The sequence below is a fragment of the Bombina bombina genome, chromosome 5 (assembly GCF_027579735.1).
Source record: "Bombina bombina isolate aBomBom1 chromosome 5, aBomBom1.pri, whole genome shotgun sequence".
Taxonomy (NCBI): Eukaryota; Metazoa; Chordata; class Amphibia; order Anura; family Bombinatoridae; genus Bombina; species Bombina bombina.
Window position 1 is genome coordinate 84109047 of NC_069503.1, and position 25259 is coordinate 84134305.

A 25259-nucleotide genomic window follows, 5' to 3' on the forward strand; every position below is an offset into this window, starting at 1 on the left:
TTTTTAAGGGGTGTTTGGGTGGGTTTTAGAGTAGGGGTATGTGTGTGGTGGGTTTTAATGTTGGGGGGGTATTGTATTTTTTTTTACAGGTAAAAGAGCCGATTACTTTGGGGCAATGCCCTGCAAAAACATAATTTATGTAAGAACTTACCTGATAAATTCATTTCTTTCATATTAACAAGAGTCCATGAGCTAGTGACGTATGGGATATACATTCCTACCAGGAGGGGCAAAGTTTCCCAAACCTTAAAATGCCTATAAATACACCCCTCACCACACCCACAAATCAGTTTAACGAATAGCCAAGAAGTGGGGTGATAAGAAAAAAAGTGCGAAGCATATAAAATAAGGAATTGGAATTATTGTGCTTTATACAAAAAAATCATAACCACCACAAAAAAGGGTGGGCCTCATGGACTCTTGTTAATATGAAAGAAATGAATTTATCAGGTAAGTTCTTACATAAATTATGTTTTCTTTCATGTAATTAACAAGAGTCCATGAGCTAGTGACGTATGGGATAATGACTACCCAAGATGTGGATCTTTCCACACAAGAGTCACTAGAGAGGGAGGGATAAAATAAAGACAGCCAATTCCTGCTGAAAATAATCCACACCCAAATAAAAGTTTAACAAAAAACATAAGCAGAAGATTCAAACTGAAACCGCTGCCTGAAGAACTTTTCTACCAAAAACTGCTTCAGAAGAAGAAAATACATCAAAATGGTAGAATTTAGTAAAAGTATGCAAAGAGGACCAAGTTGCTGCTTTGCAGATCTGGTCAACCGAAGCTTCATTCCTAAACGCCCAGGAAGTAGAAACTGACCTAGTAGAATGAGCTGTAATTCTTTGAGGCGGAATTTTACCCGACTCAACATAGGCAAGATGAATTAAAGATTTCAACCAAGATGCCAAAGAAATGGCAGAAGCTTTCTGGCCTTTCCTAGAACCGGAAAAGATAACAAATAGACTAGAAGTCTTACGGAAAGATTTCGTAGCTTCAACATAATATTTCAAAGCTCTAACAACATCCAAAGAATGCAATGATTTCTCCTTAGAATTCTTAGGATTAGGACATAATGAAGGAACCACAATTTCTCTACTAATGTTGTTGGAATTCACAACTTTAGGTAAAAATTCAAAAGAAGTTCGCAACACCGCCTTATCCTGATGAAAAATCAGAAAAGGAGACTTACACGAAAGAGCAGATAATTCAGAAACTCTTCTAGCAGAAGAGATGGCCAAAAGGAACAAAACTTTCCAAGAAAGTAATTTAATGTCCAATGAATGCATAGGTTCAAACGGAGGAGCTTGAAGAGCTCCCAAAACCAAATTCAAACTCCATGGAGGAGAAATTGACTTAATGACAGGTTTTATACGAACCAAAGCTTGTACAAAACAATGAATATCAGGAAGAATAGCAATCTTTCTGTGAAAAAGAACAGAAAGAGCAGAGATTTGTCCTTTCAAAGAACTTGCGGACAAACCCTTATCCAAACCATCCTGAAGAAATTGTAAAATTCTCGGTATTCTAAAAGAATGCCAAGAAAAATGATGAGAAAGACACCATGAAATATAAGTCTTCCAGACTCTATAATATATCTCTCGAGATACAGATTTATGAGCCTGTAACATAGTATTAATCACGGAGTCAGAGAAACCTCTATGACCAAGAATCAAGCGTTCAATCTCCATACCTTTAAATTTAAGGATTTCAGATCCGGATGGAAAAAAGGACCTTGTGACAGAAGGTCTGGTCTTAACGGAAGAGTCCATGGCTGGCAAGATGCCATCCGGACAAGATCCGCATACCAAAACCTGTGAGGCCATGCCGGAGCTATTAGCAGAACAAACGAGCATTCCCTCAGAATCTTGGAGATTACTCTTGGAAGAAGAACTAGAGGCGGAAAGATATAGGCAGGATGATACTTCCAAGGAAGTGATAATGCATCCACTGCCTCCGCCTGAGGATCCCGGGATCTGGACAGATACCTGGGAAGTTTCTTGTTTAGATGAGAGGCCATCAGATCTATCTCTGGGAGCCCCCACATTTGAACAATCTGAAGAAATACCTCTGGGTGAAGAGACCATTCGCCCGGATGCAACGTTTGGCGACTGAGATAATCCGCTTCCCAATTGTCTACACCTGGGATATGAACCGCAGAGATTAGACAGGAGCTGGATTCCGCCCAAACCAAAATTCGAGATACTTCTTTCATAGCCAGAGGACTGTGAGTCCCTCCTTGATGATTGATGTATGCCACAGTTGTGACATTGTCTGTCTGAAAACAAATGAACGATTCTCTCTTCAGAAGAGGCCAAAACTGAAGAGCTCTGAAAACTGCACGGAGTTCCAAGATATTGATCGGTAATCTCACCTCCTGAGATTCCCAAACTCCTTGTGCCGTCAGAGATCCCCACACAGCTCCCCAACCTGTGAGACTTGCATCTGTTGAAATTATAGTCCAGGTCGGAAGAACAAAAGAAGCCCCCTGAATTAAACGATGGTGATCTGTCCACCACGTTAGAGAGTGCCGAACAATCGGTTTTAAAGATATTAATTGATATATCTTCGTGTAATCCCTGCACCATTGGTTCAGCATACAGAGCTGAAGAGGTCGCATGTGAAAACGAGCAAAGGGGATCGCGTCTGATGCAGCAGTCATAAGACCTAGAATTTCCATGCATAAGGCTACCGAAGGGAATGATTGAGACTGAAGGTTTCGACAGGCTGTAATCAATTTTAGACGTCTCTTGTCTGTTAAAGACAAAGTCATGGACACTGAATCTATCTGGAAACCCAGAAAGGTTACCCTTGTTTGAGGAATCAAAGAACTTTTTGGTAAATTGATCCTCCAACCATGATCTTGAAGAAACAACACAAGTCGATTCGTATGAGACTCTGCTAAATGTAAAGACGGAGCAAGTACCAAGATATCGTCCAAATAAGGAAATACCACAATACCCTGTTCTCTGATTACAGACAGAAGGGCACCGAGAATCTTTGTGAAAATTCTTGGAGCTGTAGCAAGGCCAAACGGTAGAGCCACAAATTGGTAATGCTTGTCTAGAAAAGAGAATCTCAGGAACTGATAATGATCTGGATGAATCGGAATATGCAGATATGCATCCTGTAAATCTATTGTGGACATATAATTCCCTTGCTGAACAAAAGGCAATATAGTCCTTACAGTTACCATCTTGAACGTTGGTATCCTTACATAACGATTCAATAATTTTAGATCCAGAACTGGTCTGAAGGAATTCTCCTTCTTTGGTACAATGAAGAGATTTGAATAAAACCCCATCCCCTGTTCCGGAACTGGAACTGGCATAATTACTCCAGCCAACTCTAGATCTGAAACACAATTCAGAAATGCTTGAGCTTTCACTGGATTTACTGGGACATGGGAAAGAAAAAATCTCTTTGCAGGAGGTCTCATCTTGAAACCAATTCTGTACCCTTCTGAAACAATGTTCTGAATCCAAAGATTGTGAACAGAACTGATCCAAATTTCTTTGAAAAAACGTAACCTGCCCCCTACCAGCTGAACTGGAATGAGGGCCGTACCTTCATGTGAACTTAGAAGCAGGCTTTGCCTTTCTAGCAGGCTTGGATTTATTCCAGACTGGAGATGGTTTCCAAACTGAAACTGCTCCTGAGGACGAAGGATCAGGCTTTTGTTCTTTGTTGAAACGAAAGGAACGAAAACGATTGTTAGCCCTGTTTTTACCTTTAGACTTTTTATCCTGTGGTAAAAAAGTTCCTTTCCCACCAGTAACAGTTGAAATAATAGAATCCAACTGAGAACCAAATAATTTGTTTCCCTGGAAAGAAATGGAAAGTAGAGTTGATTTAGAAGCCATATCAGCATTCCAAGTCTTAAGCCATAAAGCTCTTCTGGCTAAGATAGCCAGAGACATAAATCTAACATCAACTCTAATAATATCAAAAATGGCATCACAGATGAAATTATTAGCATGCTGGAGAAGAATAATAATATCATGAGAATCACGATTTGTTACTTGTTGCGCTAGAGTTTCCAACCAAAAAGTTGAAGCTGCAGCAACATCAGCCAATGATATAGCAGGTCTAAGAAGATTACCTGAACATAGATAAGCTTTTCTTAGAAAAGATTCAATTTTTCTATCTAAAGGATCCTTAAACGAGGTACCATCTGATGTAGGAATGGTAGTACGTTTAGCAAGGGTAGAAATAGCCCCATCAACTTTAGGGATTTTGTCCCAAAATTCTAATCTGTCAGGCGGAACAGGATATAATTGCTTAAAACGTTTAGAAGGAGTAAATGAATTACCCAATCTATCCCATTCCTTAGCAATTACTGCAGAAATAGCATTAGGAACAGGAAAGACTTCTGGAATAACCGCAGGAGCTTTAAAAACCTTATCCAAACGTATAGAATTAGTATCAAGAGGACTAGAATCCTCTATTTCTAAAGCAATTAGTACTTCTTTAAGTAAAGAGCGAATAAATTCCATCTTAAATAAATATGAAGATTTATCAGCATCAATCTCTGAGACAGAATCCTCTGAACCAGAAGAGTCCAAAGAATCAGAATGATGGTGTTCATTTAAAAATTCATCTGTAGAGAGAGAAGATTTAAAAGACTTTTTACGTTTACTAGAAGGAGAAATAACAGACAAAGCCTTCTTTATGGATTCAGAAACAAAATCTCTTATGTTATCAGGAACATTCTGCACCTTAGATGTTGAGGGAACTGCAACAGGCAATGGTACATCACTAAAGGAAATATTATCTGCATTAACAAGTTTGTCATGACATTTAATACAAACAACAGCTGGAGGAATAGCTACCAAAAGTTTACAGCAGATACACTTAGCTTTGGTAGATCCAGCAGGCAGAGGTTTTCCTGTAGTATCTTCTGGCTCAGATGCAACGTGAGACATCTTGCAATATGTAAGAGAAAAAACAACATATAAAGCAAAATAGATCAAATTCCTTATAAGACAGTTTCAGGAATGGGAAAAAATGCCAAACATCAAGCTTCTAGCAACCAGAAGCAAATGAAAAATGATTCTGAAATAATGTGGAGACAAAAGCGACGCCCATATTTTTTGGCGCCAAATAAGACGCCCACATTATTTGGCGCCTAAATGCTTTTGGCGCCAAAAATGACGCCACATCCGGAACGCCGACATTTTTGGCGCAAAATAACGTCAAAAAAATGACGCAACTTCCGGCGACACGTATGACGCCGGAAACGGAAATGAATTTTTGCGCCAAAAAAATCCGCGCCAAGAATGACGCAATAAAATGAAGCATTTTCAGCCCCCGCGAGCCTAACAGCCCACAGGGAAAAAGTCAAATTTTTGAGGTAAGAAAAATATGATAATTAAAGCATAATCCCAAATATGAAACTGACTGTCTGGAAATAAGGAAAGTTGAACATTCTGAGTCAAGGCAAATAAATGTTTGAATACATATATTTAGAACTTTATAAATAAAGTGCCCAACCATAGCTTAGAGTGTCACAGAAAATAAGACTTACTTACCCCAGGACACTCATCTACATGTTTGTAGAAAGCCAAACCAGTACTGAAACGAGAATCAGTAGAGGAAATGGTAAATATAAGAGTATATCGTCGATCTGAAAAGGGAGGTAAGAGATGAATCTCTACGACCGATAACAGAGAACCTTATGAAATAGACCCCGTAGAAGGAGATCACTGCATTCAATAGGCAATACTCTCCTCACATCCCTCTGACATTCACTGCACGCTGAGAGGAAAACCGGGCTCCAACTTGCTGCGGAGCGCATATCAACGTAGAATCTAGCACAAACTTACTTCACCACCTCCCTTGGAGGCAAAGTTTGTAAAACTGATTTGTGGGTGTGGTGAGGGGTGTATTTATAGGCATTTTAAGGTTTGGGAAACTTTGCCCCTCCTGGTAGGAATGTATATCCCATACGTCACTAGCTCATGGACTCTTGTTAATTACATGAAAGAAAGGCCCTTTTAAGGGCTATTTGTAATTTAGTATAGGGTAGGGAATTTTATTATTTTGGGGGGCTTTTTTATTTTATTAGGGGGATTAGATTAGGTGTAATTAGTTTAAAATATTGTAATTTCTTTTTTATTTTCTGTAATTTAGTGGGTTTTTTTTCCGTAATTTAGTTTATTTAATTTAATTGTATTTAATTGTAGGTAGTTTAGGTAATTAATTTAATTATAGAGTAGTGTTAGGTGTAATTGTAACTTAGGTTAGGGTTCATTTTACAGGTATATTTGTATTTATTTTATCTAGGTAGTTATTAAATAGTTAATAACTATTTAATAACTATTGTACCTAGTAAAAATAAATACAAAGTTGCCTGTAAAATAAAAATAAATCCTAAAGTAGCTATAATGTAACTATTAGATATATTGTAACTATATTAGGGTTTATTTTATAGGTAAGTCTTTAGTTTTAAATTCGAATAATTTATTTAATTATAGTAATTTTATTTAGATTTATTAAAAATAGATTTAAGTTAGGGGGGTGTTAGGGTTAGACTTAGGTTTAGGGGTTAATACATTTAATATAGCAGCGGCGACGTTGAGGGCGGCAGATTAGGGGTTAATAATTGTAGGTAGGTGGGCGGCGATGTTAGGGACGGCAGATTAGGGTTAATAAAAAAAAATTATAGTGTTTACGAGGCGGGAGTGCGGCGGTTTAGGGGTTAATACATTTATTATAGTGGCGGCGATGTCCAGTCGGCAGATTAGGGGTTAAAATTTTTTATTATAGTGTTTGCGATGTGGGGGGGCCTCGGTTTAGGGGTTCATAGGTAGTTTATGGGTGTTAGTGTACTTTTTAGCACTTTAGTTAAGAGCTGTATGTTCCGGCGTTAGCCCATAAAACTCTTAACTACTGACTTTTAAATGCGGTAGGAGTCTTGGTGTACCGCTCACTTCTTCCAAGACTTGTAATACCGGCGTTAGGAAAATCCCATTAAAAAGATAAGATACGCAATTGACGTAAGGGGATTTGCGGTAGCCAAAAGTTGCGGAAGAAAAGTGAGCAGTACACCTGTACCTGCCAGACTTGTAATAACAGCGGGCTTTAAAAAGCAGCGTTGGGACCTCTCAACGCTGCTTTTTTTTTTTTTTTTTTTTTTTGAGGTTCAGTTCAAGGCATATACATAATAAATGTCAATATAATATACAAAGACAATAAAATATGATTTCCAGGTATACAGTCAGTAAGAAAGAATAATAAAAATGGAAATACATTATCAATTTATATGACAGATTTCAGAGATATTAATATACATAATCGCTTGCCAGTCATACCGCACACCTTCTGAAGGACACATGAGGCCACTCTTGGAGCTCCCTGTAATATGGAAAACATAAATCTACAGAAGGTAGTTTTGAATAAGATAGAGACCACTTTTGGGTCTCAAATGGTGAACCTCATTTTACTTTTTTCCTTTGTACTATAGATAATAAACTCCTATGAACCGTAACAAGTAAACACAGTACAAACTTATAGGTAATTATAGAACAGACAGGTATATAAACAAGGGAAGGGAGCCATCTTTAGCGTAGTTTCAAAATAACCAACCAAAATAGAAGTTTGACTGTAATACCCTTAGGGGATACAAAGGAGGGATATACAATGTGAATATAGATAAACATCTAGATCTATAAAGTAATTAGTTTTAATGCAGATGCCGAAGTACTAGAGTCTGTGTCCACCCCATGTAGCATTGGATTTAGTAATCATCTAGACTAAGAGGAGCCATCTTGGCCGCAGATAGCACCCCCAGAAAGAGAATAAATCAGGGCAACCAGTCATCATACAAAAAAGCCCTGTCATCAAGAAGAGGCTATCAAAGATAAGATTAAGTTAAACTAGGTAATATAAACTTATATGGTACATTTTTAAGACTCTAATGTTGTACTGTGTAGTTCATTCAGGGTTGTGACTAAATGGGCGTAAACTTTAACAGAACTATGACTGTTGTGAATTTACAGTACAATATCAAACTTTACAGGAACTTACTCATACAAAAGGGGCATTTCTGTTAAGGGATATAGTAAGCATCTTGGATTAAAATTATAGGATAACACATTAACTACTAAATTTATAGATATATATTCAGAGTTTTTCTAGCAGCCAATGATATCACTGTTAAGACAGCAAAGAGGGCTGTAGTAGCTCAAGATATCTGCCACCCCGAACAAGTCTAGCCCAAACTATGTGGGGTTAAAGCATCAGCTAACCTGTGTCTATTATGTTTATCTAGTATAACATCTAACTGTGCATGAACCCACTCCCACAGAAGAGACATTTCAATTGAAGGGATACAGTAAGTAGCTTGCAATGTGAGTGTGGGTAACACACTAAGCTAGTGAGAATTTAGGTAGATATTTTGGATTTTCAAAGTAGCCATGGGAATTACTTCGTACAAACATAACATAGTGGGTTATTGTAAAACAACCAAACATCCAGCACCTGAAAGTAACAAGGTGTGCAAGCTTCAGGAATACTGCACTGTAATTCCACACAGTATAAAGTCACAAGAAAGAAGCAGCACCAACCAGTAGTTTCCAACAGATTTATTCATGCAATATGCACAATATGGTCTGGCTATTCATATTGTGCATATTGCACGAATAAATCTGTTGGAAACTACTGGTTGGGGCAGCTTCTTTCTTGTGACTTTATAGTGGGTTATTGTGGCATACAGTGTCTACCACTCATATCAGATGTAACTTAGACTAAGTGGGGTTCAAGTATTAAATAAACTATGCCTGTTGTGGATGAACAATACAATATCTGTCTGTACATATACTCATTTACACAGAAGAAGCATTTCCGTTGATAGGATTTAGTAGGTAGTCTGTAATTCGATTGCAAGGTAACACATTTAACTACTAACATCATAAGAAGACTTTTCCAACCAGCCCTTGAGATTATTGTATACAAACATAATAAAGTGGATTATTGTAGCATGAGATATCTACTGCCCAGAACAGGTTTTAACTGAGATTGAACAGCGAAAAGGCTATTATCTATATATCAATAGCAACTGGGTTAACATTAGCCCTTTACCACCACTAGGACTCGCATTAGAACAAAACATGATGGTGTGTATACAATAACGCTTAATTGCTAATGGTACAATCTCATACAAGAATGGCTTGTTTATCTATTACATGACCCATGCTAGCGGGAAAGTCACTGAGTTAAAAAAAATTTTTTTTTTTTAAAAAAAGCGCAACCCACAATAGTAGCTCTCTGCTCGGCATCACCTGACACATACTAAGCATAGCGGTCCCAATCCACTCTTCTTACTTACTCAGCAGGGTAAGGTATACACCTATCTTGCAGAAATGAGCCGTGCCAGAGTCCCTCATGTGTGCTATGTAGGCAGGCAGAAAAAATAAACCACCACCAAACACATACAAAGCGAAGCAATCACAATCCACTCTTCCCACTCATCCTGTCCTGCAGAACACTTTTAAGTCAGGGCACACACACTGCTTGTAGAAATGAGGTTATCAGCTGTGCCAGTGTCTCTCGTTTGCGCTAGGTAGGCAGGCAGGCAGGCAAAATGAACTATCCACCCGGATCTAAAGGGTTACTTAACAGTTCAGGTAGCTCTGCAGAGACCAGCACTCCGGAACTCTGCCACAGTCCCGAACATGCTGTCTCAGGGTATTTATAGTTGTACAAGATCCCTCCAGCCTCCTTATCACCGGTTCTGACCAAAAGGTGAACCTCTGCTAGACTGTTTATCCTGGTCGTATATGAAGCGGCCGGTGTATACCTTCTGAGCTCATATGCAGATTGAAGCCCTTGTGCACAGCACAAGTCTCTGGAATAGAGGGAAGCCCGTCTTGTTGCCGCTCTACCCGGCTGAGCCGATCGCCATCTTGATGTCTCCCTGAGTTGACCAGTGTCTGCAAGAAATGCAGGTACATGCAAAGCTGACCGTCTCGGTCTCCTGCGTCTTCGTCTGACCCATCGAGGTACCATGTCACCCCCAGGCCACAATACTGTAAGCGGTGTGACCTTATCTGCAGACGTGGTATTGGGTAACTTAGCATCAATGTGGGAGATTAATGAGGGTACAACTGTGCCTGGCAGGGCATTCCAAGGTGTTGTACAGGGTTGGACCTTCTTTTCTGGAATTTCAGGCTGAGGGCTGATGTTGGACCCGCTGGTAATTGGATACGCCAGGTGGGTTTCCTCTATCGAGTTATTCGGGTCCACTGTATGACCAATATAGTCACTTGAAGTTAGGAATAGGTTACATAGTTCAAGTTCTAAGCTTCTGTAGTGGTTTACTATTAGTTGCGTCATCTTGGCTTCCCACTTGTCCAGGGCCTCCATCTTTGATGGAGAGTTCAAGTGGCTCAGCAGTACGGGTATCCGTTTATAGGCTTGATGGCTCCCACATATGCATCAGAGAAATGGTCTCAAAAGTGGTGGTTATAATCCACCTCATAACCCAGAATCTGGGGGGGGGGATTCATGCGGTAGCCCCAGACACGCGGTAGTGTATGCGTAGGATCTTTGTATATTAATCAGATGCAGGTCCGCATGGCTTTCTGGATAACATAGGTCAGGGAAGCCGTCAAAAAATCAACTCCAGGATCTTGGTGACATTAAGTTATAGTTATCTTCACTTGAATGAGTATAGTTGACTGAAAAATTATAAAAAAAACCAAGTTTAAGATCAGGAGCTTCACCGAGATGCATCCTGCCGCTCCAGAAGTTGGCTCCGCCACCTCAACGCTGCTTTTTAAGGCTAACGCAGAACTCGTAATCTAGGCGATTGTGAGTTATTAAACGTCTGCATACAGTGTGAGTTATTAAACGCGTGCATACAGTGTGAGTTATTAAAAGCGTGCTTACAGTGTGAGTTATTAAACGCGTGCATACAGTGTGAGTTATTAAACGCGCGCATACAGTGTGAGTTATTAAATGCGTGCATAAACGCATGCATACAGTGTGAGTTATTAAACGCATGCATACAGTGTGAGTTATTAAACACATGCATACAGTGTGAGTTATTAAACACGTGCATACAGTGTGAGTTATTAAACACGTGCATACATTGCGAGTCATTAAACACGTGCATACATTGTGAGTTATTAAACACGTTTATACAGTGTGAGTTATTAACCGTGTGCATACAGTGTGAGCTATTAAACGTGTGCATACAGTGTGAGTTATTAAACGTGTGCATACAGTGTGAGTTATTAAACACGTTTATACAGTGTGAGTTATTAAACACGTTTATACAGTGTGAGTTATTAACCGTGTGCATACAGTGTGAGCTATTAAACGTGTGCATACAGTGTGAGTTATTAAACACGTGCATACAGTGGCCTAGATTTAGAGTTCGGCGGTAGCCGTCAAAACCAGCGTTAGAGGCTCCTAACGCTGGTTTTGGCCGCCCGCTGGTATTTGGAGTCAGTGATTAAAGGGTCTAACGCTCACTTTACAGCCGCGACTTTTCCATACCGCAGATCCCCCTACGCCATTTGCGTAGCCTATCTTTTCAATGGGATCTTTCTAACGCCGGTATTTAGAGTCGTTTCTGAAGTGAGCGTTAGAGCTCTAACGACAAGATTCCAGCCGCCTGAAAAAAGCAGGAGTTAAGAGCTTTCTGGCTAACGCCGGTTCATAAAGCTCTTAACTACTGTACCCTAAACTACACTAACACCCATAAACTACCTATGTACCCCTAAACCGAGGTCCCCCCACATCGCCGCCACTCGATTAAAATTTTTAACCCCTAATCTGCCGACCGCCACCTACGTTATACTTATGTACCCCTAATCTGCTGCCCCTAACCCCGCCGACCCCTATATTATATTTATTAACCCCTAACTTGCCCCACACAACGTCGCCGCAAGCTACTTAAAATAATTAACCCCTAATCTTCCGACCGCAAATCGCCGCCACCTACGTTATCCCTATGTACCCCTAATCTTCTGCCCCTAACATCGCCGACCCCTATGTTATATTTATTAACCCCTAATCTGCCCCCCACAACGTCGCCGACACCTACCTACACTTATTAACCCCTAATCTGCCGATCGGAGCTCACCGCTATTCTAATAAATGGATTAACCCCTAAAGCTAAGTCTAACCCTAACACTAACACCCCCCTAAGTTAAATATAATATTTATCTAACGAAATTAATTAACTCTTATTAAATAAATGATTCCTATTTAAAGCTAAATACTTACCTGTAAAATAAATCCTAATATAGCTACAATATAAATTATAATTATATTATAGCTATTTTAGGATTAATATTTATTTTACAGGTAACTTTGTATTTATTTTAACCAGGTACAATAGCTATTAAATAGTTAAGAACTATTTAATAGTTACCTAGTTAAAATAATTACAAATTTACCTGTAAAATAAATCCTAACCTAAGTTATAATTAAACCTAACACTACCCTATCAATAAAATAATTAAATAAACTACCTACAATTACCTACAATTAACATAACACTACACTATCAATAAATTAATTAAACACAATTGCTACAAATAAATACAATTAAATAAACTATCTAAAGTACAAAAAATAAAAAAGAACTAAGTTACAGAAAATAAAAAAATATTTACAAACATAAGAAAAATATTACAACAATTTTAAACTAATTACACCTACTCTAAGCCCCCTAATAAAATAACAAAGACCCCCAAAATAATAAATTCCATACCCTATTCTAAAATACAAAAATTACAAGCTCTTTTACCTTACCAGCCCTGAACAGGGCCCTTTGCGGGGCATGCCCCAAGAATTTCAGCTCTTTTGCCTGTAAAAAAAAACATACAATACCCCCCCCCCAACATTACAACCCACCACCCACATACCCCTAATCTAACCCAAACCCCCCTTAAATAAACCTAACACTACCCCCCTGATGATCTTCCTACCTTGTCTTCACCATGCCAGGTTCACCGATCCGTCCTGGCTCCAAGATCTTCATCCAACCCAAGCGGGGGCTAGACATCCACTGAAGAAGTCCAGAAGAGGGTCCAAAGTCTTCCTCCTATCCGGCAAGAAGAGGACATCCGGACCGGCAAACATCTTCTCCAAGCGGCATCTTCTATGTTCTTCCATCCGATGACGACCGGCTCCATCTTGAAGACCTCCAGCGCGGATCCATCCTCTTCTTCCGACGACTAGACGACGAATGACGGTTCCTTTAAGGGACGTCATCCAAGATGGCGTCCCTCGAATTCCGATTGGCTGATAGGATTCTATCAGCCAATCGGAATTAAGGTAGGAATTTTCTGATTGGCTGATGGAATCAGCCAATCAGAATCAAGTTCAATCCGATTGGCTGATCCAATCAGCCAATCAGATTGAGCTCGCATTCTATTGGCTGTTCCGATCAGCCAATACAATGCGAGCTCAATCTGATTGGCTGATTGGATCAGCCAATAGGATTGAACTTGATTCTGATTGGCTGATGGAATCAGCCAATCAGAATATTCCTACCTTAATTCCGATTGGCTGATAGAATCCTATCAGCCAATCGGAATTCGAGGGACGCCATCTTGGATGACGTCCCTTAAAGGAACCGTCATTCGTCGTCTAGTCGTCGGAAGAAGAGGATGGATCCGCGCTGGAGGTCTTCAAGATGGAGCCGGTCGTCATCGGATGGAAGAACATAGAAGATGCCGCTTGGAGAAGATGTTTGCCGGTCCGGATGTCCTCTTCTTGCCGGATAGGAGGAAGACTTTGGACCCTCTTCTGGACTTCTTCAGTGGATGTCTAGCCCCCGCTTGGGTTGGATGAAGATCTTGGAGCCAGGACGGATCGGTGAACCTGGCATGGTGAAGACAAGGTAGGAAGATCATCAGGGGGGTAGTGTTAGGTTTATTTAAGGGGGGTTTGGGTTAGATTAGGGGTATGTGGGTGGTGGGTTGTAATGTTGGGGGGGGGTATTGTATGTTTTTTTTTACAGGCAAAAGAGCTGAAATTCTTGGGGCATGCCCCGCAAAGGGCCCTGTTCAGGGCTGGTAAGGTAAAAGAGCTTGTAATTTTTGTATTTTAGAATAGGGTAGGGAATTTATTATTTTGGGGGTCTTTGTTATTTTATTAGGGGGCTTAGAGTAGGTGTAATTAGTTTAAAATTGTTGTAATATTTTTCTTATGTTTGTAAATATTTTTTTATTTTCTGTAACTTAGTTCTTTTTTATTTTTTGTACTTTAGATAGTTTATTTAATTGTATTTATTTGTAGCAATTGTGTTTAATTAATTTATTGATAGTGTAGTGTTAGGTTAATTGTAGGTAATTGTAGGTAGTTTATTTAATTATTTTATTGATAGGGTAGTGTTAGGTTTAATTATAACTTAGGTTAGGATTTATTTTACAGGTAAATTTGTAATTATTTTAACTAGGTAACTATTAAATAGTTCTTAACTATTTAATAGCTATTGTACCTGGTTAAAATAAATACAAAGTTACCTGTAAAATAAATATAAATCCTAAAATAGCTATAATATAAATGTAATTTATATTGTAGCTATATTAGGATTTATTTTACAGGTAAGTATTTAGCTTTAAATAGGAATAATTTATTTAATAAGAGTTAATTTATTTCGTTAGATAAAAATTATATTTAACTTAGGGGGGTGTTAGTGTTAGGGTTAGACTTAGCTTTAGGGGTTAATACATTTATTAGAATAGCGGTGAGCTCCGGTCGGCAGATTAGGGGTTAATAATTGAAGGTAGGTGTCGGCGATGTTAGGGAGGGCAGATTAGGGGTTAATACTATTTATGATAGGGTTAGTGAGGCGGGTTAGGGGTTAATAACTTTATTATAGTAGCGCTCAGGTCCGCTCGGCAGATTAGGGGTTAATAAGTGTAGGTAGGTGTCGGCGACGTTGTGGGGGGCAGATTAGGGGTTAATAAATATAACATAGGGGTCGGCGGTGTTAGGGGCAGCAGATTAGGGGTACATAGGGATAACGTAGGTGGCGGCGGTTTACGGAGCGGCAGATTAGGGGTTAAAAGTGTAATGCAGGGGTCAGCGATAGCGGGGGCGGCAGAATAGGGGTTAATAAGTGTAAGGCTAGGGGTGTTTAGACTCGGGGTACATGTTAGAGTGTTAGGTGCAGACGTAGGAAGTGTTTCCCCATAGGAAACAATGGGGCTGCGTTAGGAGCTGAACGCTGCTTTTTTGCAGGTGTTAGGTTTTTTTTCAGCTCAAACAGCCCCATTGTTTCCTATGGGAGAATCGTGCACGAGCACGTTTTTGAGGCCGGCCGCGTCCGTAAGCAACTCTGGTATCGAGAGTTGTATTTGCGGTAAAAATGCTCTACGCTCCTTTTTTGGAGCCTAACGCAGCATTTGTTTGAACTCTCGATACCAGAGTTAAATTTATGGTGCGGCCAGAAAAAAGCCAGCGGAGCGTTAACAGCCCTTTTACCGCCAAACTCCAAATCTAGCCGAGTGTGAGTTATTAACCGTGTGCATACAGTGTGAGTTATTAACCGTGTGCATACAGTGTGAGTTATTAAACGTGTGCATACAGTGTGAGTTATTAAACACGTGCATACAGTGTGAGCTATTAAACACGTGCATACAGTGTGAGTTATTAAACGTGTGCATACAGTGTGAGTTATTAAACGTGTGCATACAGTGTGAGTTATTAAACGTGTGCATACAGTGTGAGCTATTAAACGTGTGCATACAGTGTGAGCTATTAAACGTGTGCATACAGTGTGAGTTATTAAACACGTGCATACAGTGTGAGTTATTAAACACGTGCATACAGTGTGAGTTATTAAACGCGTGCATACAGTGTGAGTTATTAAATGCGTGCATAAACGCATGCATACAGTGTGAGTTATTAAACACGTGCATACAGTGTGAGCTATTAAACGTGTGCATACAGTGTGAGTTATTAAACGTCTGCATACATTGTGAGTTATTAAACACGTGCATACAGTGTGAGTTATTAAACGTGTGCATACAGTGTGAGCTATTAAACGTGTGCATACAGTGTGAGCTATTAAACACGTTTATACAGTGTGAGTTATTAAACACGTGCATACAGTGTGAGTTATTAAACACGTGCATACAGTGTGAGTTATTAAACACGTGCATACAGTGTGAGTTATTAAACACGTGCATACAGTGTGAGTTATTAAACGTCTGCATACATTGTGAGTTATTAATCGCGTGCATACAGTGTGAGTTATTAAACACGTGCATAGATTGTGAGTTATTAAACACGTGCATACAGTGTGAGTAATTAACCGTGTGCATACAGTGTGAGTTATTAAACACGTGCATACAGTGTGAGTAATTAACCGTGTGCATACAGTGTGAGTTATTAAACACGTGCATACAGTGTGAATTATTAAACACGTGCATACAGTGTGAGTTATTAAACACGTGCATACAGTGTGAGTAATTAACCGTGTGCATACAGTGTGAGTTATTAAACACGTGCATACAGTGTGAGTAATTAACCGTGTGCATACAGTGTGAGTTATTAAACACGTGCATACAGTGTGAATTATTAAACACGTGCATACAGTGTGAGTTATTAAACACGTGCATACAGTGTGAGTTATTAAACACGTGCATACAGTGTGAGTTATTAAACACGTGCATACAGTGTGAGTTATTAAACGCGTGCATACAGTGTGAGTTATTAAACGCGTGCATACAGTGTGAATTATTAAACGCGTGCATACAGTGTGAGTTATTAAACGCGTGCATACAGTGTGAGTTATTAAACACGTGCATACAGTGTGAGTTATTAAACACGTGCATACAGTGTGAGTTATTAAACACGTGCATACAGTGTGAATTATTAAACACGTGCATACAGTGTGAGTTATTAAACACGTGCATACAGTGTGAGTTATTAAACACGTGCATACAGTGTGAGCTATTAAACGTGTGCATACAGTGTGAGTTATTAAACGTGTGCATACAGTGTGAGTTATTAAACGTGTGCATACATTGTGAGTTATTAAACACGTACATACAGTGTGAGTTATTAAACGTGCGCATACAGTGTGAGTTATTAAACACGTGCATACAGTGTGAGTTATTAAACGCGTGCATACAGTGTGAGTTATTAAACGCGCGCATACAGTGTGAGTTATTAAACACGTGCATACAGTGTGAGTTATTAAACACGTACATACAGTGTGAGTTATTAAACGTGCGCATACAGTGTGAGTTATTAAACACGTGCATACAGTGTGAGTTATTAAACGCGTGCATACAGTGTGAGTTATTAAACGCGCGCATACAGTGTGAGTTATTAAATGCGTGCATAAACGCATGCATACAGTGTGAGTTATTAAACGCATGCATACAGTGTGAGTTATTAAACACGTGCATACAGTGTGAGTTATTAAACACGTGCATACAGTGTGAGTTATTAAACACGTGCATACATTGCGAGTCATTAAACACGTGCATACATTGTGAGTTATTAAACACGTTTATACAGTGTGAGTTATTAACCGTGTGCATACAGTGTGAGCTATTAAACGTGTGCATACAGTGTGAGTTATTAAACGTGTGCATACAGTGTGAGTTATTAAACACGTTTATACAGTGTGAGTTATTAAACACGTTTATACAGTGTGAGTTATTAACCGTGTGCATACAGTGTGAGCTATTAAACGTGTGCATACAGTGTGAGTTATTAAACACATGCATACATTGTGAGTTATTAAACACGTACATACAGGGTGAGTTATTAAATGTGTGCATACAGTGTGAGTTATTAAACACGTGCATACAGTGTGAGTTATTAACCGTGTGCATACAGTGTGAGCTATTAAACGTGTGCATACAGTGTGAGTTATTAAACACGTGCATACAGTGTGAGTTATTAACCGTGTGCATACAGTGTGAGCTATTAAACGTGTGCATACAGTGTGAGTTATTAAACGTGTGCATACAGTGTGAGTTATTAAACACGTGCATACAGTGTGAGCTATTAAACGTGTGCATACAGTGTGAGTTATTAAACGTCTGCATACATTGTGAGTTATTAAACACGTGCATACAGTGTGAGTTATTAAACGTGTGCATACAGTGTGAGTTATTAAACACATGCATACATTGTGAGTTATTAAACACGTACATACAGGGTGAGTTATTAAATGTGTGCATACAGTGTGAGTTATTAAACACGTGCATACAGTGTGAGTTATTAACCGTGTGCATACAGTGTGAGCTATTAAACGTGTGCATACAGTGTGAGTTATTAAACACGTGCATACAGTGTGAGTTATTAACCGTGTGCATACAGTGTGAGCTATTAAACGTGTGCATACAGTGTGAGTTATTAAACACGTGCATACAGTGTGAGTTATTAACCGTGTGCATACAGTGTGAGTTATTAAACACGTGCATACAGTGTGAGTTATTAACCGTGTGCATACAGTGTGAGTTATTAAACGTGTGCATACAGTGTGAGTTATTAAACACGTGCATACAGTGTGAGCTATTAAACGTGTGCATACAGTGTGAGTTATTAAACGTCTGCATACATTGTGAGTTATTAAACACGTGCATACAGTGTGAGTTATTAAACACGTGCATACAGTGTGAGTTATTAAACGTGTGCATACAGTGTGAGCTATTAAACGTGTGCATACAGTGTGAGTTATTAAACACGTGCATACAGTGTGAGTTATTAAACGTCTGCATACATTGTGAGTTATTAATCGCGTGCATACAGTGTGAGTTATTAAACACGTGCATAGATTGTGAGTTATTAAACACGTGCATACAGTGTGAGTAATTAACCGTGTGCATACAGTGTGAGTTATTAAACACGTGCATACAGTGTGAATTATTAAACACGTGCATACAGTGTGAGTTATTAAACACGTGCATACAGTGTGAGTAATTAACCGTGTGCATACAGTGTGAGTTATTAAACACGTGCATACAGTGTGAATTATTAAACGCGTGCATACAGTGTGAGTTATTAAACACGTGCATACAGTGTGAGTTATTAAACACGTGCATACAGTGTGAGTTATTAAACACGTGCATATAGTGTGAGTTATTAACCGTGTGCATACAGTGTGAGTTATTAAACACGTGCATACAGTGTGAGTTATTAAACACGTACATACAGTGTGAGTTATTAAACACGTGCATACAGTGTGAGTTATTAAACACGTGCATACAGTGTGAGTTATTAAACACGTGCATACAGTGTGAGTTATTAAACACGTGCATACAGTGTGAGCTATTAAACGTGTGCATACATTGTGGACCTTTCATTGCATTTGCATTCTTGCAGTATTATTAATCAGTAACTTTAAGGGACATGAAACCCAATGTTGCTTTTGTCATGATTCAGATAGAGCAAACCGTTTTAAAAAAACATTCCAGTTGACTTACAGTCTTTTATCAAATTTGCTTCATTTTCTTGGTATCTTTTCTTGAAGGGGCAGCATTGCTCTACTGGGAGCTAGATAAACACATCAGATGAGACAATGACAAGAAGCATATATATGCAGCAACCAATCAGCCGCTATCTCCCAGTAGTGCATTGCTTCTCCTGAACAAGCACGTAAGCATACGAGCCCAGCTGCTTTATAGATCACCTTCTGAGAGCTGAATTGCAACAGTGCAACTCTTGTTAGGGCCTCCTTCCCATGTCTCTTAAGCATGCATATTATACCTATGTTTATAGAACTGAAGAATATGCTGACGCTCTACAAATAACAAATAACAATAAAGGATACCAAGAGAACAAAGCAAATTTGACAATATAAGTAAATTTCAAAGTTGTTTAAAATTGTAAACTCTATCTGAATTGTGAAAGAATAAAATTGGGTTTCATGTCCCTTTCAGTGTATTAAGATTAAACTAAAGGACTCTTGTTTACTATATGTAAATTAAAAGAATATTATTAAGTCTTATATTTTCCGTTTGCTAGATTCTACCTTGACATGGTGGCAGGCTTGATATTTTTTTGGCCAAAGTATTAATATGGGGGGGGGGGGGGAGGCCCCAAAATTTCTAGTATTACCCAGCACTATGGCGCCAACCTTGGGTGGAAGCGCTGGTGTGGGATGCACTGAGTACTTTGTATGTACATTTATAGGTTATATTAGTTTCTGTTTATTAGGTTAGAATACATGTGGGGCTCCTCGTTGTGTCTCATTGGCATCCGGTGATTGTAGCAGTCAAGGTGTTAATACGAGAGATCAGTCATTTAAATAGGAAAGCAACATGGCTTGAGGTGTACGTGAGGGCTGCACACACTCCATGCAGCATGAGAAATAATAGGTAACGTGTGATCGCTCTACTGTAGCTTATTTAGTTTAGAAGAAATGTCAGATGTTTTTTATTTAGTTGTTAATCCGGCGTGTACAGACCTTCATTTCTACCACCCTACATGGTCACCATATTTTTAAAGAAGCAATAAATGTGCTAAAAAAAAAAAAAAATAGCAGTTTTAAAATCATTGCAGAAAAAAGCAGTTTAAAAGCTTTCCTTTAACCCCTGGAAAACATCCCCTGGCTGGCACATTCCACCAGCCCACATTTTTTAAGGAATATAAACACTTTGAGATTACAATACAACATTTTATATAAAGTCTAGTAAAACACCTTTGCAATAAACTTTCATTATTTTGCACCCTTTTCTGCAATTAGACTGAAAAGTTTTTTTTCTAATTCCAAGAATTGGAAGTGAACATGAACTATCTGATCCCAGTCGGCTTCAGTAAAGGTTATTCCTGGTGGGTCCTGCTGTGGACTGTGGTCGGTCCTTCTGTCTGTGGGTCCTGCTGGCTGTGAGCCGATTCAGTGGTGCAATGGGCCACTTGACTGGATTTGCCCCCAGGCCTAAGGCTGCTCTCACACACACACACTCACTCACTCTAATAAACACACAAACTCTCACATACTTATACACACACATACTACATATTCTCTCACACACACTCTCTCTCTCTCTCTCTCTCTCTCTCTCTCTCTCACAAACACACTCACTCTTTCACACAAAGAATCACACACACAAAAAGACACTGACAAAGGCAGACCCTCACACACAAAGACACTTACACACACAGACTAACTCTCACTCACACACACACTCTCTCTCTTACACATGAATACATTCATTCTACACACACAGGCACACACACTATCACAGTAATACACATACACTCTCTCTCTCACACACATACATGCAATGCAAACATGACCTCACATTTGCATTGTACAGAAGCATTGTGCCATTTTTTTTCTAATACCTCACAGCCACTGACTTTAGCCCCCAAAAACTGCTAAGTGCAGGTTTTTGTTTTTTTAAATACTTTTTTTTTTTTTTATTAAAGAAAATGAACACGTAAATTTAGGGGCATTTATAAAATGAACCAGAGTTCTAAGCTGAAGCATTGATTGCTACCACAAGCTCGCTGTAGCAATAATCAGCTACTTGTAATGATTGATTATTTATTGCACACTCGCAAACAGACAAATTTGCCCATTTGCAGTTGCGCAATAAATTAGTGCTCCACTTGTAATCTAGCCCATTGTGTGTCATTAAATAAAATCAGTTTCCCCTCAGTAATTCCTCTGGTATATAACATGTACAATGCTATGCATCTATTGCACATTAAATATATCTGCCAGATGTCAATCAGTTGAGACTGATGTTCCTGTTTATAATTCTCTAACACTCTATTCATATAAAGACTCCTTTATTCTGCAAATGTATTTATTTTCTCCCCTATGTAAATCAAATGTACAACTCCTAATACTGGCATATTAATAAACAACACTGGGGGTGCTTTGGTGGTGAATGGTTGTGTAAATTGGTCAGTATGAGGACAGATCTGTATATTCCTGTGTGGTGTTTGGATTCTATCACATTTATATGAGAGAAACTGAGGTTCACATATATAGAGGAACAAAGGACAGCAGGAGGGCACTTCCAATCTGAGGCTTTTCTAACTGGAATTTAGAAAATATTTTTTTGCAAAATATTCCCGCGCTCCTGCAACGATTGCTAGAGAGGGTGCACACAGCGAGGCACTTTTACCCACTTATGGTGGTCATGCCCTATCGCACAAACCTTTTGGTCGCATATTGGAGGTGAAATAGAGTCAGTAATAGGTATCTCCCTCCCACACACCCCGTGGACTTTCCTTTTTAATTACTTCTCTCAGATAACCTGTTCACTTAGACTTAAAGGGACAGTTTATACCAGAATTTGTATTGTTTTAAAAGATAGATAATCCCTTTATTACCCATTCCCCAGTTTTGCATAACCAACACAGTTACATTAATATACTTTTAACCTCTGTGATTATCTTGTATCTAAGCCTCTGCAAACTGCCCCTTTATTTCAGTTCTTTTGACAGACTTGCAGTTTAACCAATTAGTGCCTGCTCGCAGATAACTTCACGTGCACGAGCACAGTGTTATCTATATGAAATACATGAACTAACACCCTCTAGTGTTGAAAAACTGTTAAAATGCATTCTGAAAAGGTAGCCTTCAAAGTCTAAGAAATTAGCATATGAACCTCCTAGGTTAAGCTTTCAACTAAGAATACCAAGAGAACAAAGCAAAATTGGTGATAAAAGTAAATTGGAAAATTGATTAAAATTACATGCTCTATCTGAATCATAAAAGTTTATTTTTGCCTATACTGTCCCTTTAAGCTCCTTACTATTATGATCAACACGGCCAAAATATATATCCCATACTTCTGGAAACAACCAACTTTACCAACCCTACAATTCTGTCGAGGCAGGGTGTCTACTGCTATAGAATTGGAACAGTATCACTACTCAAAACAGATTATTTCTTGTTAATCTGCTTAATTTGTGACACATACCTACATTCAGCCTTTCACTGCTGTAACTGCCCAACCAACGAGCCGCCACCCCCCCCCGGCAATAACTGTTTAGAGACACACACACAACACCTCAGACCTCTTTGTAAATCAATATTTATACCACCTTCTCCTATAACCTGCACATGGAACTATAGATTACCTGATACACAGTACCTTCTTGCCCTTTATGGCTGCATACACGTTTTTTAATGTGTTACTTGTTTGACTGTTTATAGGTTTGTATCAAGTTGTATATACACTGCAGAGCGACTCCCAGGTTGGAGTCCCGACTGATGCCCACCGGAGAGAGCACTACTACCATTTTACAAACTGTGAGAGGTAATTTAACCTTCTCTTAAACTTTGCCCACCATTATTCACTCTCTGACAGGACAGTTTTCTGTATTATTCATTGTACCTGTTTAACAATGCTCTGCTAATGTGCAATGCATATTTCAACTTGGCATAATAAAGCTCTTTTGAAACAAAAATATTTTTTTTTGCAATAGGAACCTTTTTTGACTCTTCTATTTAGAGAGTGTGTCCACTGTGCACATAAAGTTTATTTTGCAAGTAAAAATTTGGTGTTTTTGGTCTTTTTACACTTTCTAAACATGTGAAAGGTTTCTTCCCTTGTGAATCCTTTCATGAATTTTAAGATGATCAATTCGTGTAAAACTTTTTCCACACTCTGTACATGTGAACGGCTTTTCCCCTGTGTGAATCATTTCATGAGTTTTCAGATGACTCATTTGTGTAAAACTTTTCCCACACTCTGTACATGTGAACGGCTTTTCCCCTGTGTGAATCATTTCATGAGTTTTCAGATTCCTCTTCTCTATAAAACGTTTTCCACACTCTGTACATGTGAAAGGCTTTTCCCCTGTGTGAATCATTTCATGAGTTTTCAGATTCCTCTTTTCTATAAAACTTTTTCCACACTCTGTACATGTGAAAGGCTTTTCCCCTATGTGAATCCTTTGATGCGTTTTCAAAATACTTATTAGTGTAAAACGTTTTCCACACACTGTACATGTGAAAGGGGTTTCCCCTGTGTGAATATTTTCATGTTTTCTCAGATTACTTTTTTGTGTATAACTTTTTCCACACTCTGTACATGCGAAAGGCTTTTCTCCTGTGTGAATCCTTTCATGATTTTTTAGATCCTTCTTGTATATAAAACTTTTTCCACACTCTGTACAAGTGAAAGGCTTTTCTCCTGTGTGAATCATTTCATGACTTTTCAGACAACTTATTTGTGTAAAACATTTTCCACACTCTGTACATGTGAAAGGTTTTTCCCCTGTGTGAATCCGTTCATGAATTTTCAGACTACTCTTTTCTATAAAACTTTTTCCACACTCTGTACATGTGAAAGGCTTTTCTCCTGTGTGAATCATTTCATGACTTTTCAGACTACTCATTTGTGTAAAACATTTTCCACACTCTGTACATGTGTAAGGGTTCTCCCCTGTGTGGGTATTTTCATGAGATATGAAAGTTCTCTTTGATGTGAAACATCTCCCACACTCATTACATGTGAAAGGTTTCTCCCCTGTGTGGGTCTTTTGGTGAAACATAAGAATTCCTTTAGATGTGAAACATCTCCCACACTCATTACAAGTGAAAGGTTTCTCCCCTGTGTGGGTCTTTTCATGAGATATGAGAGTTCCCTTTGATATGAAACATCTCCCACACTCATTACATGTGAAAGGTTTCTCCCCTGTGTGGGTCTTTTTGTGATACCTAAGGCTTCCTTTAGATGTGAAACATCTCCCACATTCTGTACATGTGTGAGTTTTCACAACTGTGTGAACTGTGTAGTGTTCAAGGAGATGTAAGTTACATGTGAAGATTTTCTCACATTCTGTACATTTGAATGGTTTCTTATCTGTATGAATAATTTGGATAGACTGAAGACTTTTCCCTTCTTTGAAATGTTTTGAAAACCCAGTAAATGTGTGTGGTTTATCCTCTGGGATATTTATTTCACTAGATAAGGCATTAATGTTGTCCTCTTGTTTGATGACTAAATTACTCTCTGTACATAATGATTGCTGCCCAGTGCCTGCCCATTTGCCATCTTCTTTAACTATCTGCTGTGATTTCCCCAATGTTTGTGAATAGTCATTGGTGTCTATGACTTTTGGAGTTTGCGGTATCATTCTGATGCTTCCTGTAAAGAAAGATACATATGAACTATTTACATGTTTGTCTACATAAAAAGAAATGGAAGAGAAATAGGAATGTTTATTCATTTATAATATAATCCATGTCAATAAAAAAAAATTAAAAAAAATATGCTTACCTGATAATTTCATTTTCTTCTGAAGGGAAGAGCCCACAGCTGCATTCATTACTTTTGGGAAATACAGAACCTGGACACCAGG

At 38.7% G+C, this 25259-nt stretch overlaps 1 protein-coding gene across 4 annotated transcripts in view; it reads right to left on the minus strand.

Moving 5' to 3' along the window:
- Positions 1–25259, minus strand: part of LOC128659931 (gastrula zinc finger protein XlCGF26.1-like) — a 382794-nt gene that overhangs the window by 336067 nt on the left and 21468 nt on the right. For 3 of the 4 annotated variants that reach the window (XM_053713518.1, XM_053713519.1, XM_053713517.1), the window contains exon 3: positions 22967–25045. The exons of the other annotated variant lie outside the window; for it this stretch is intronic. In XM_053713518.1, the coding sequence (XP_053569493.1) occupies positions 23478–25045 (1568 nt within the window). In that variant the 3' untranslated portion in view covers positions 22967–23477. Of the gene's footprint in view, positions 1–22966; positions 25046–25259 lie in introns of those variants that run through there. 4 annotated transcript variants of the gene reach the window in all.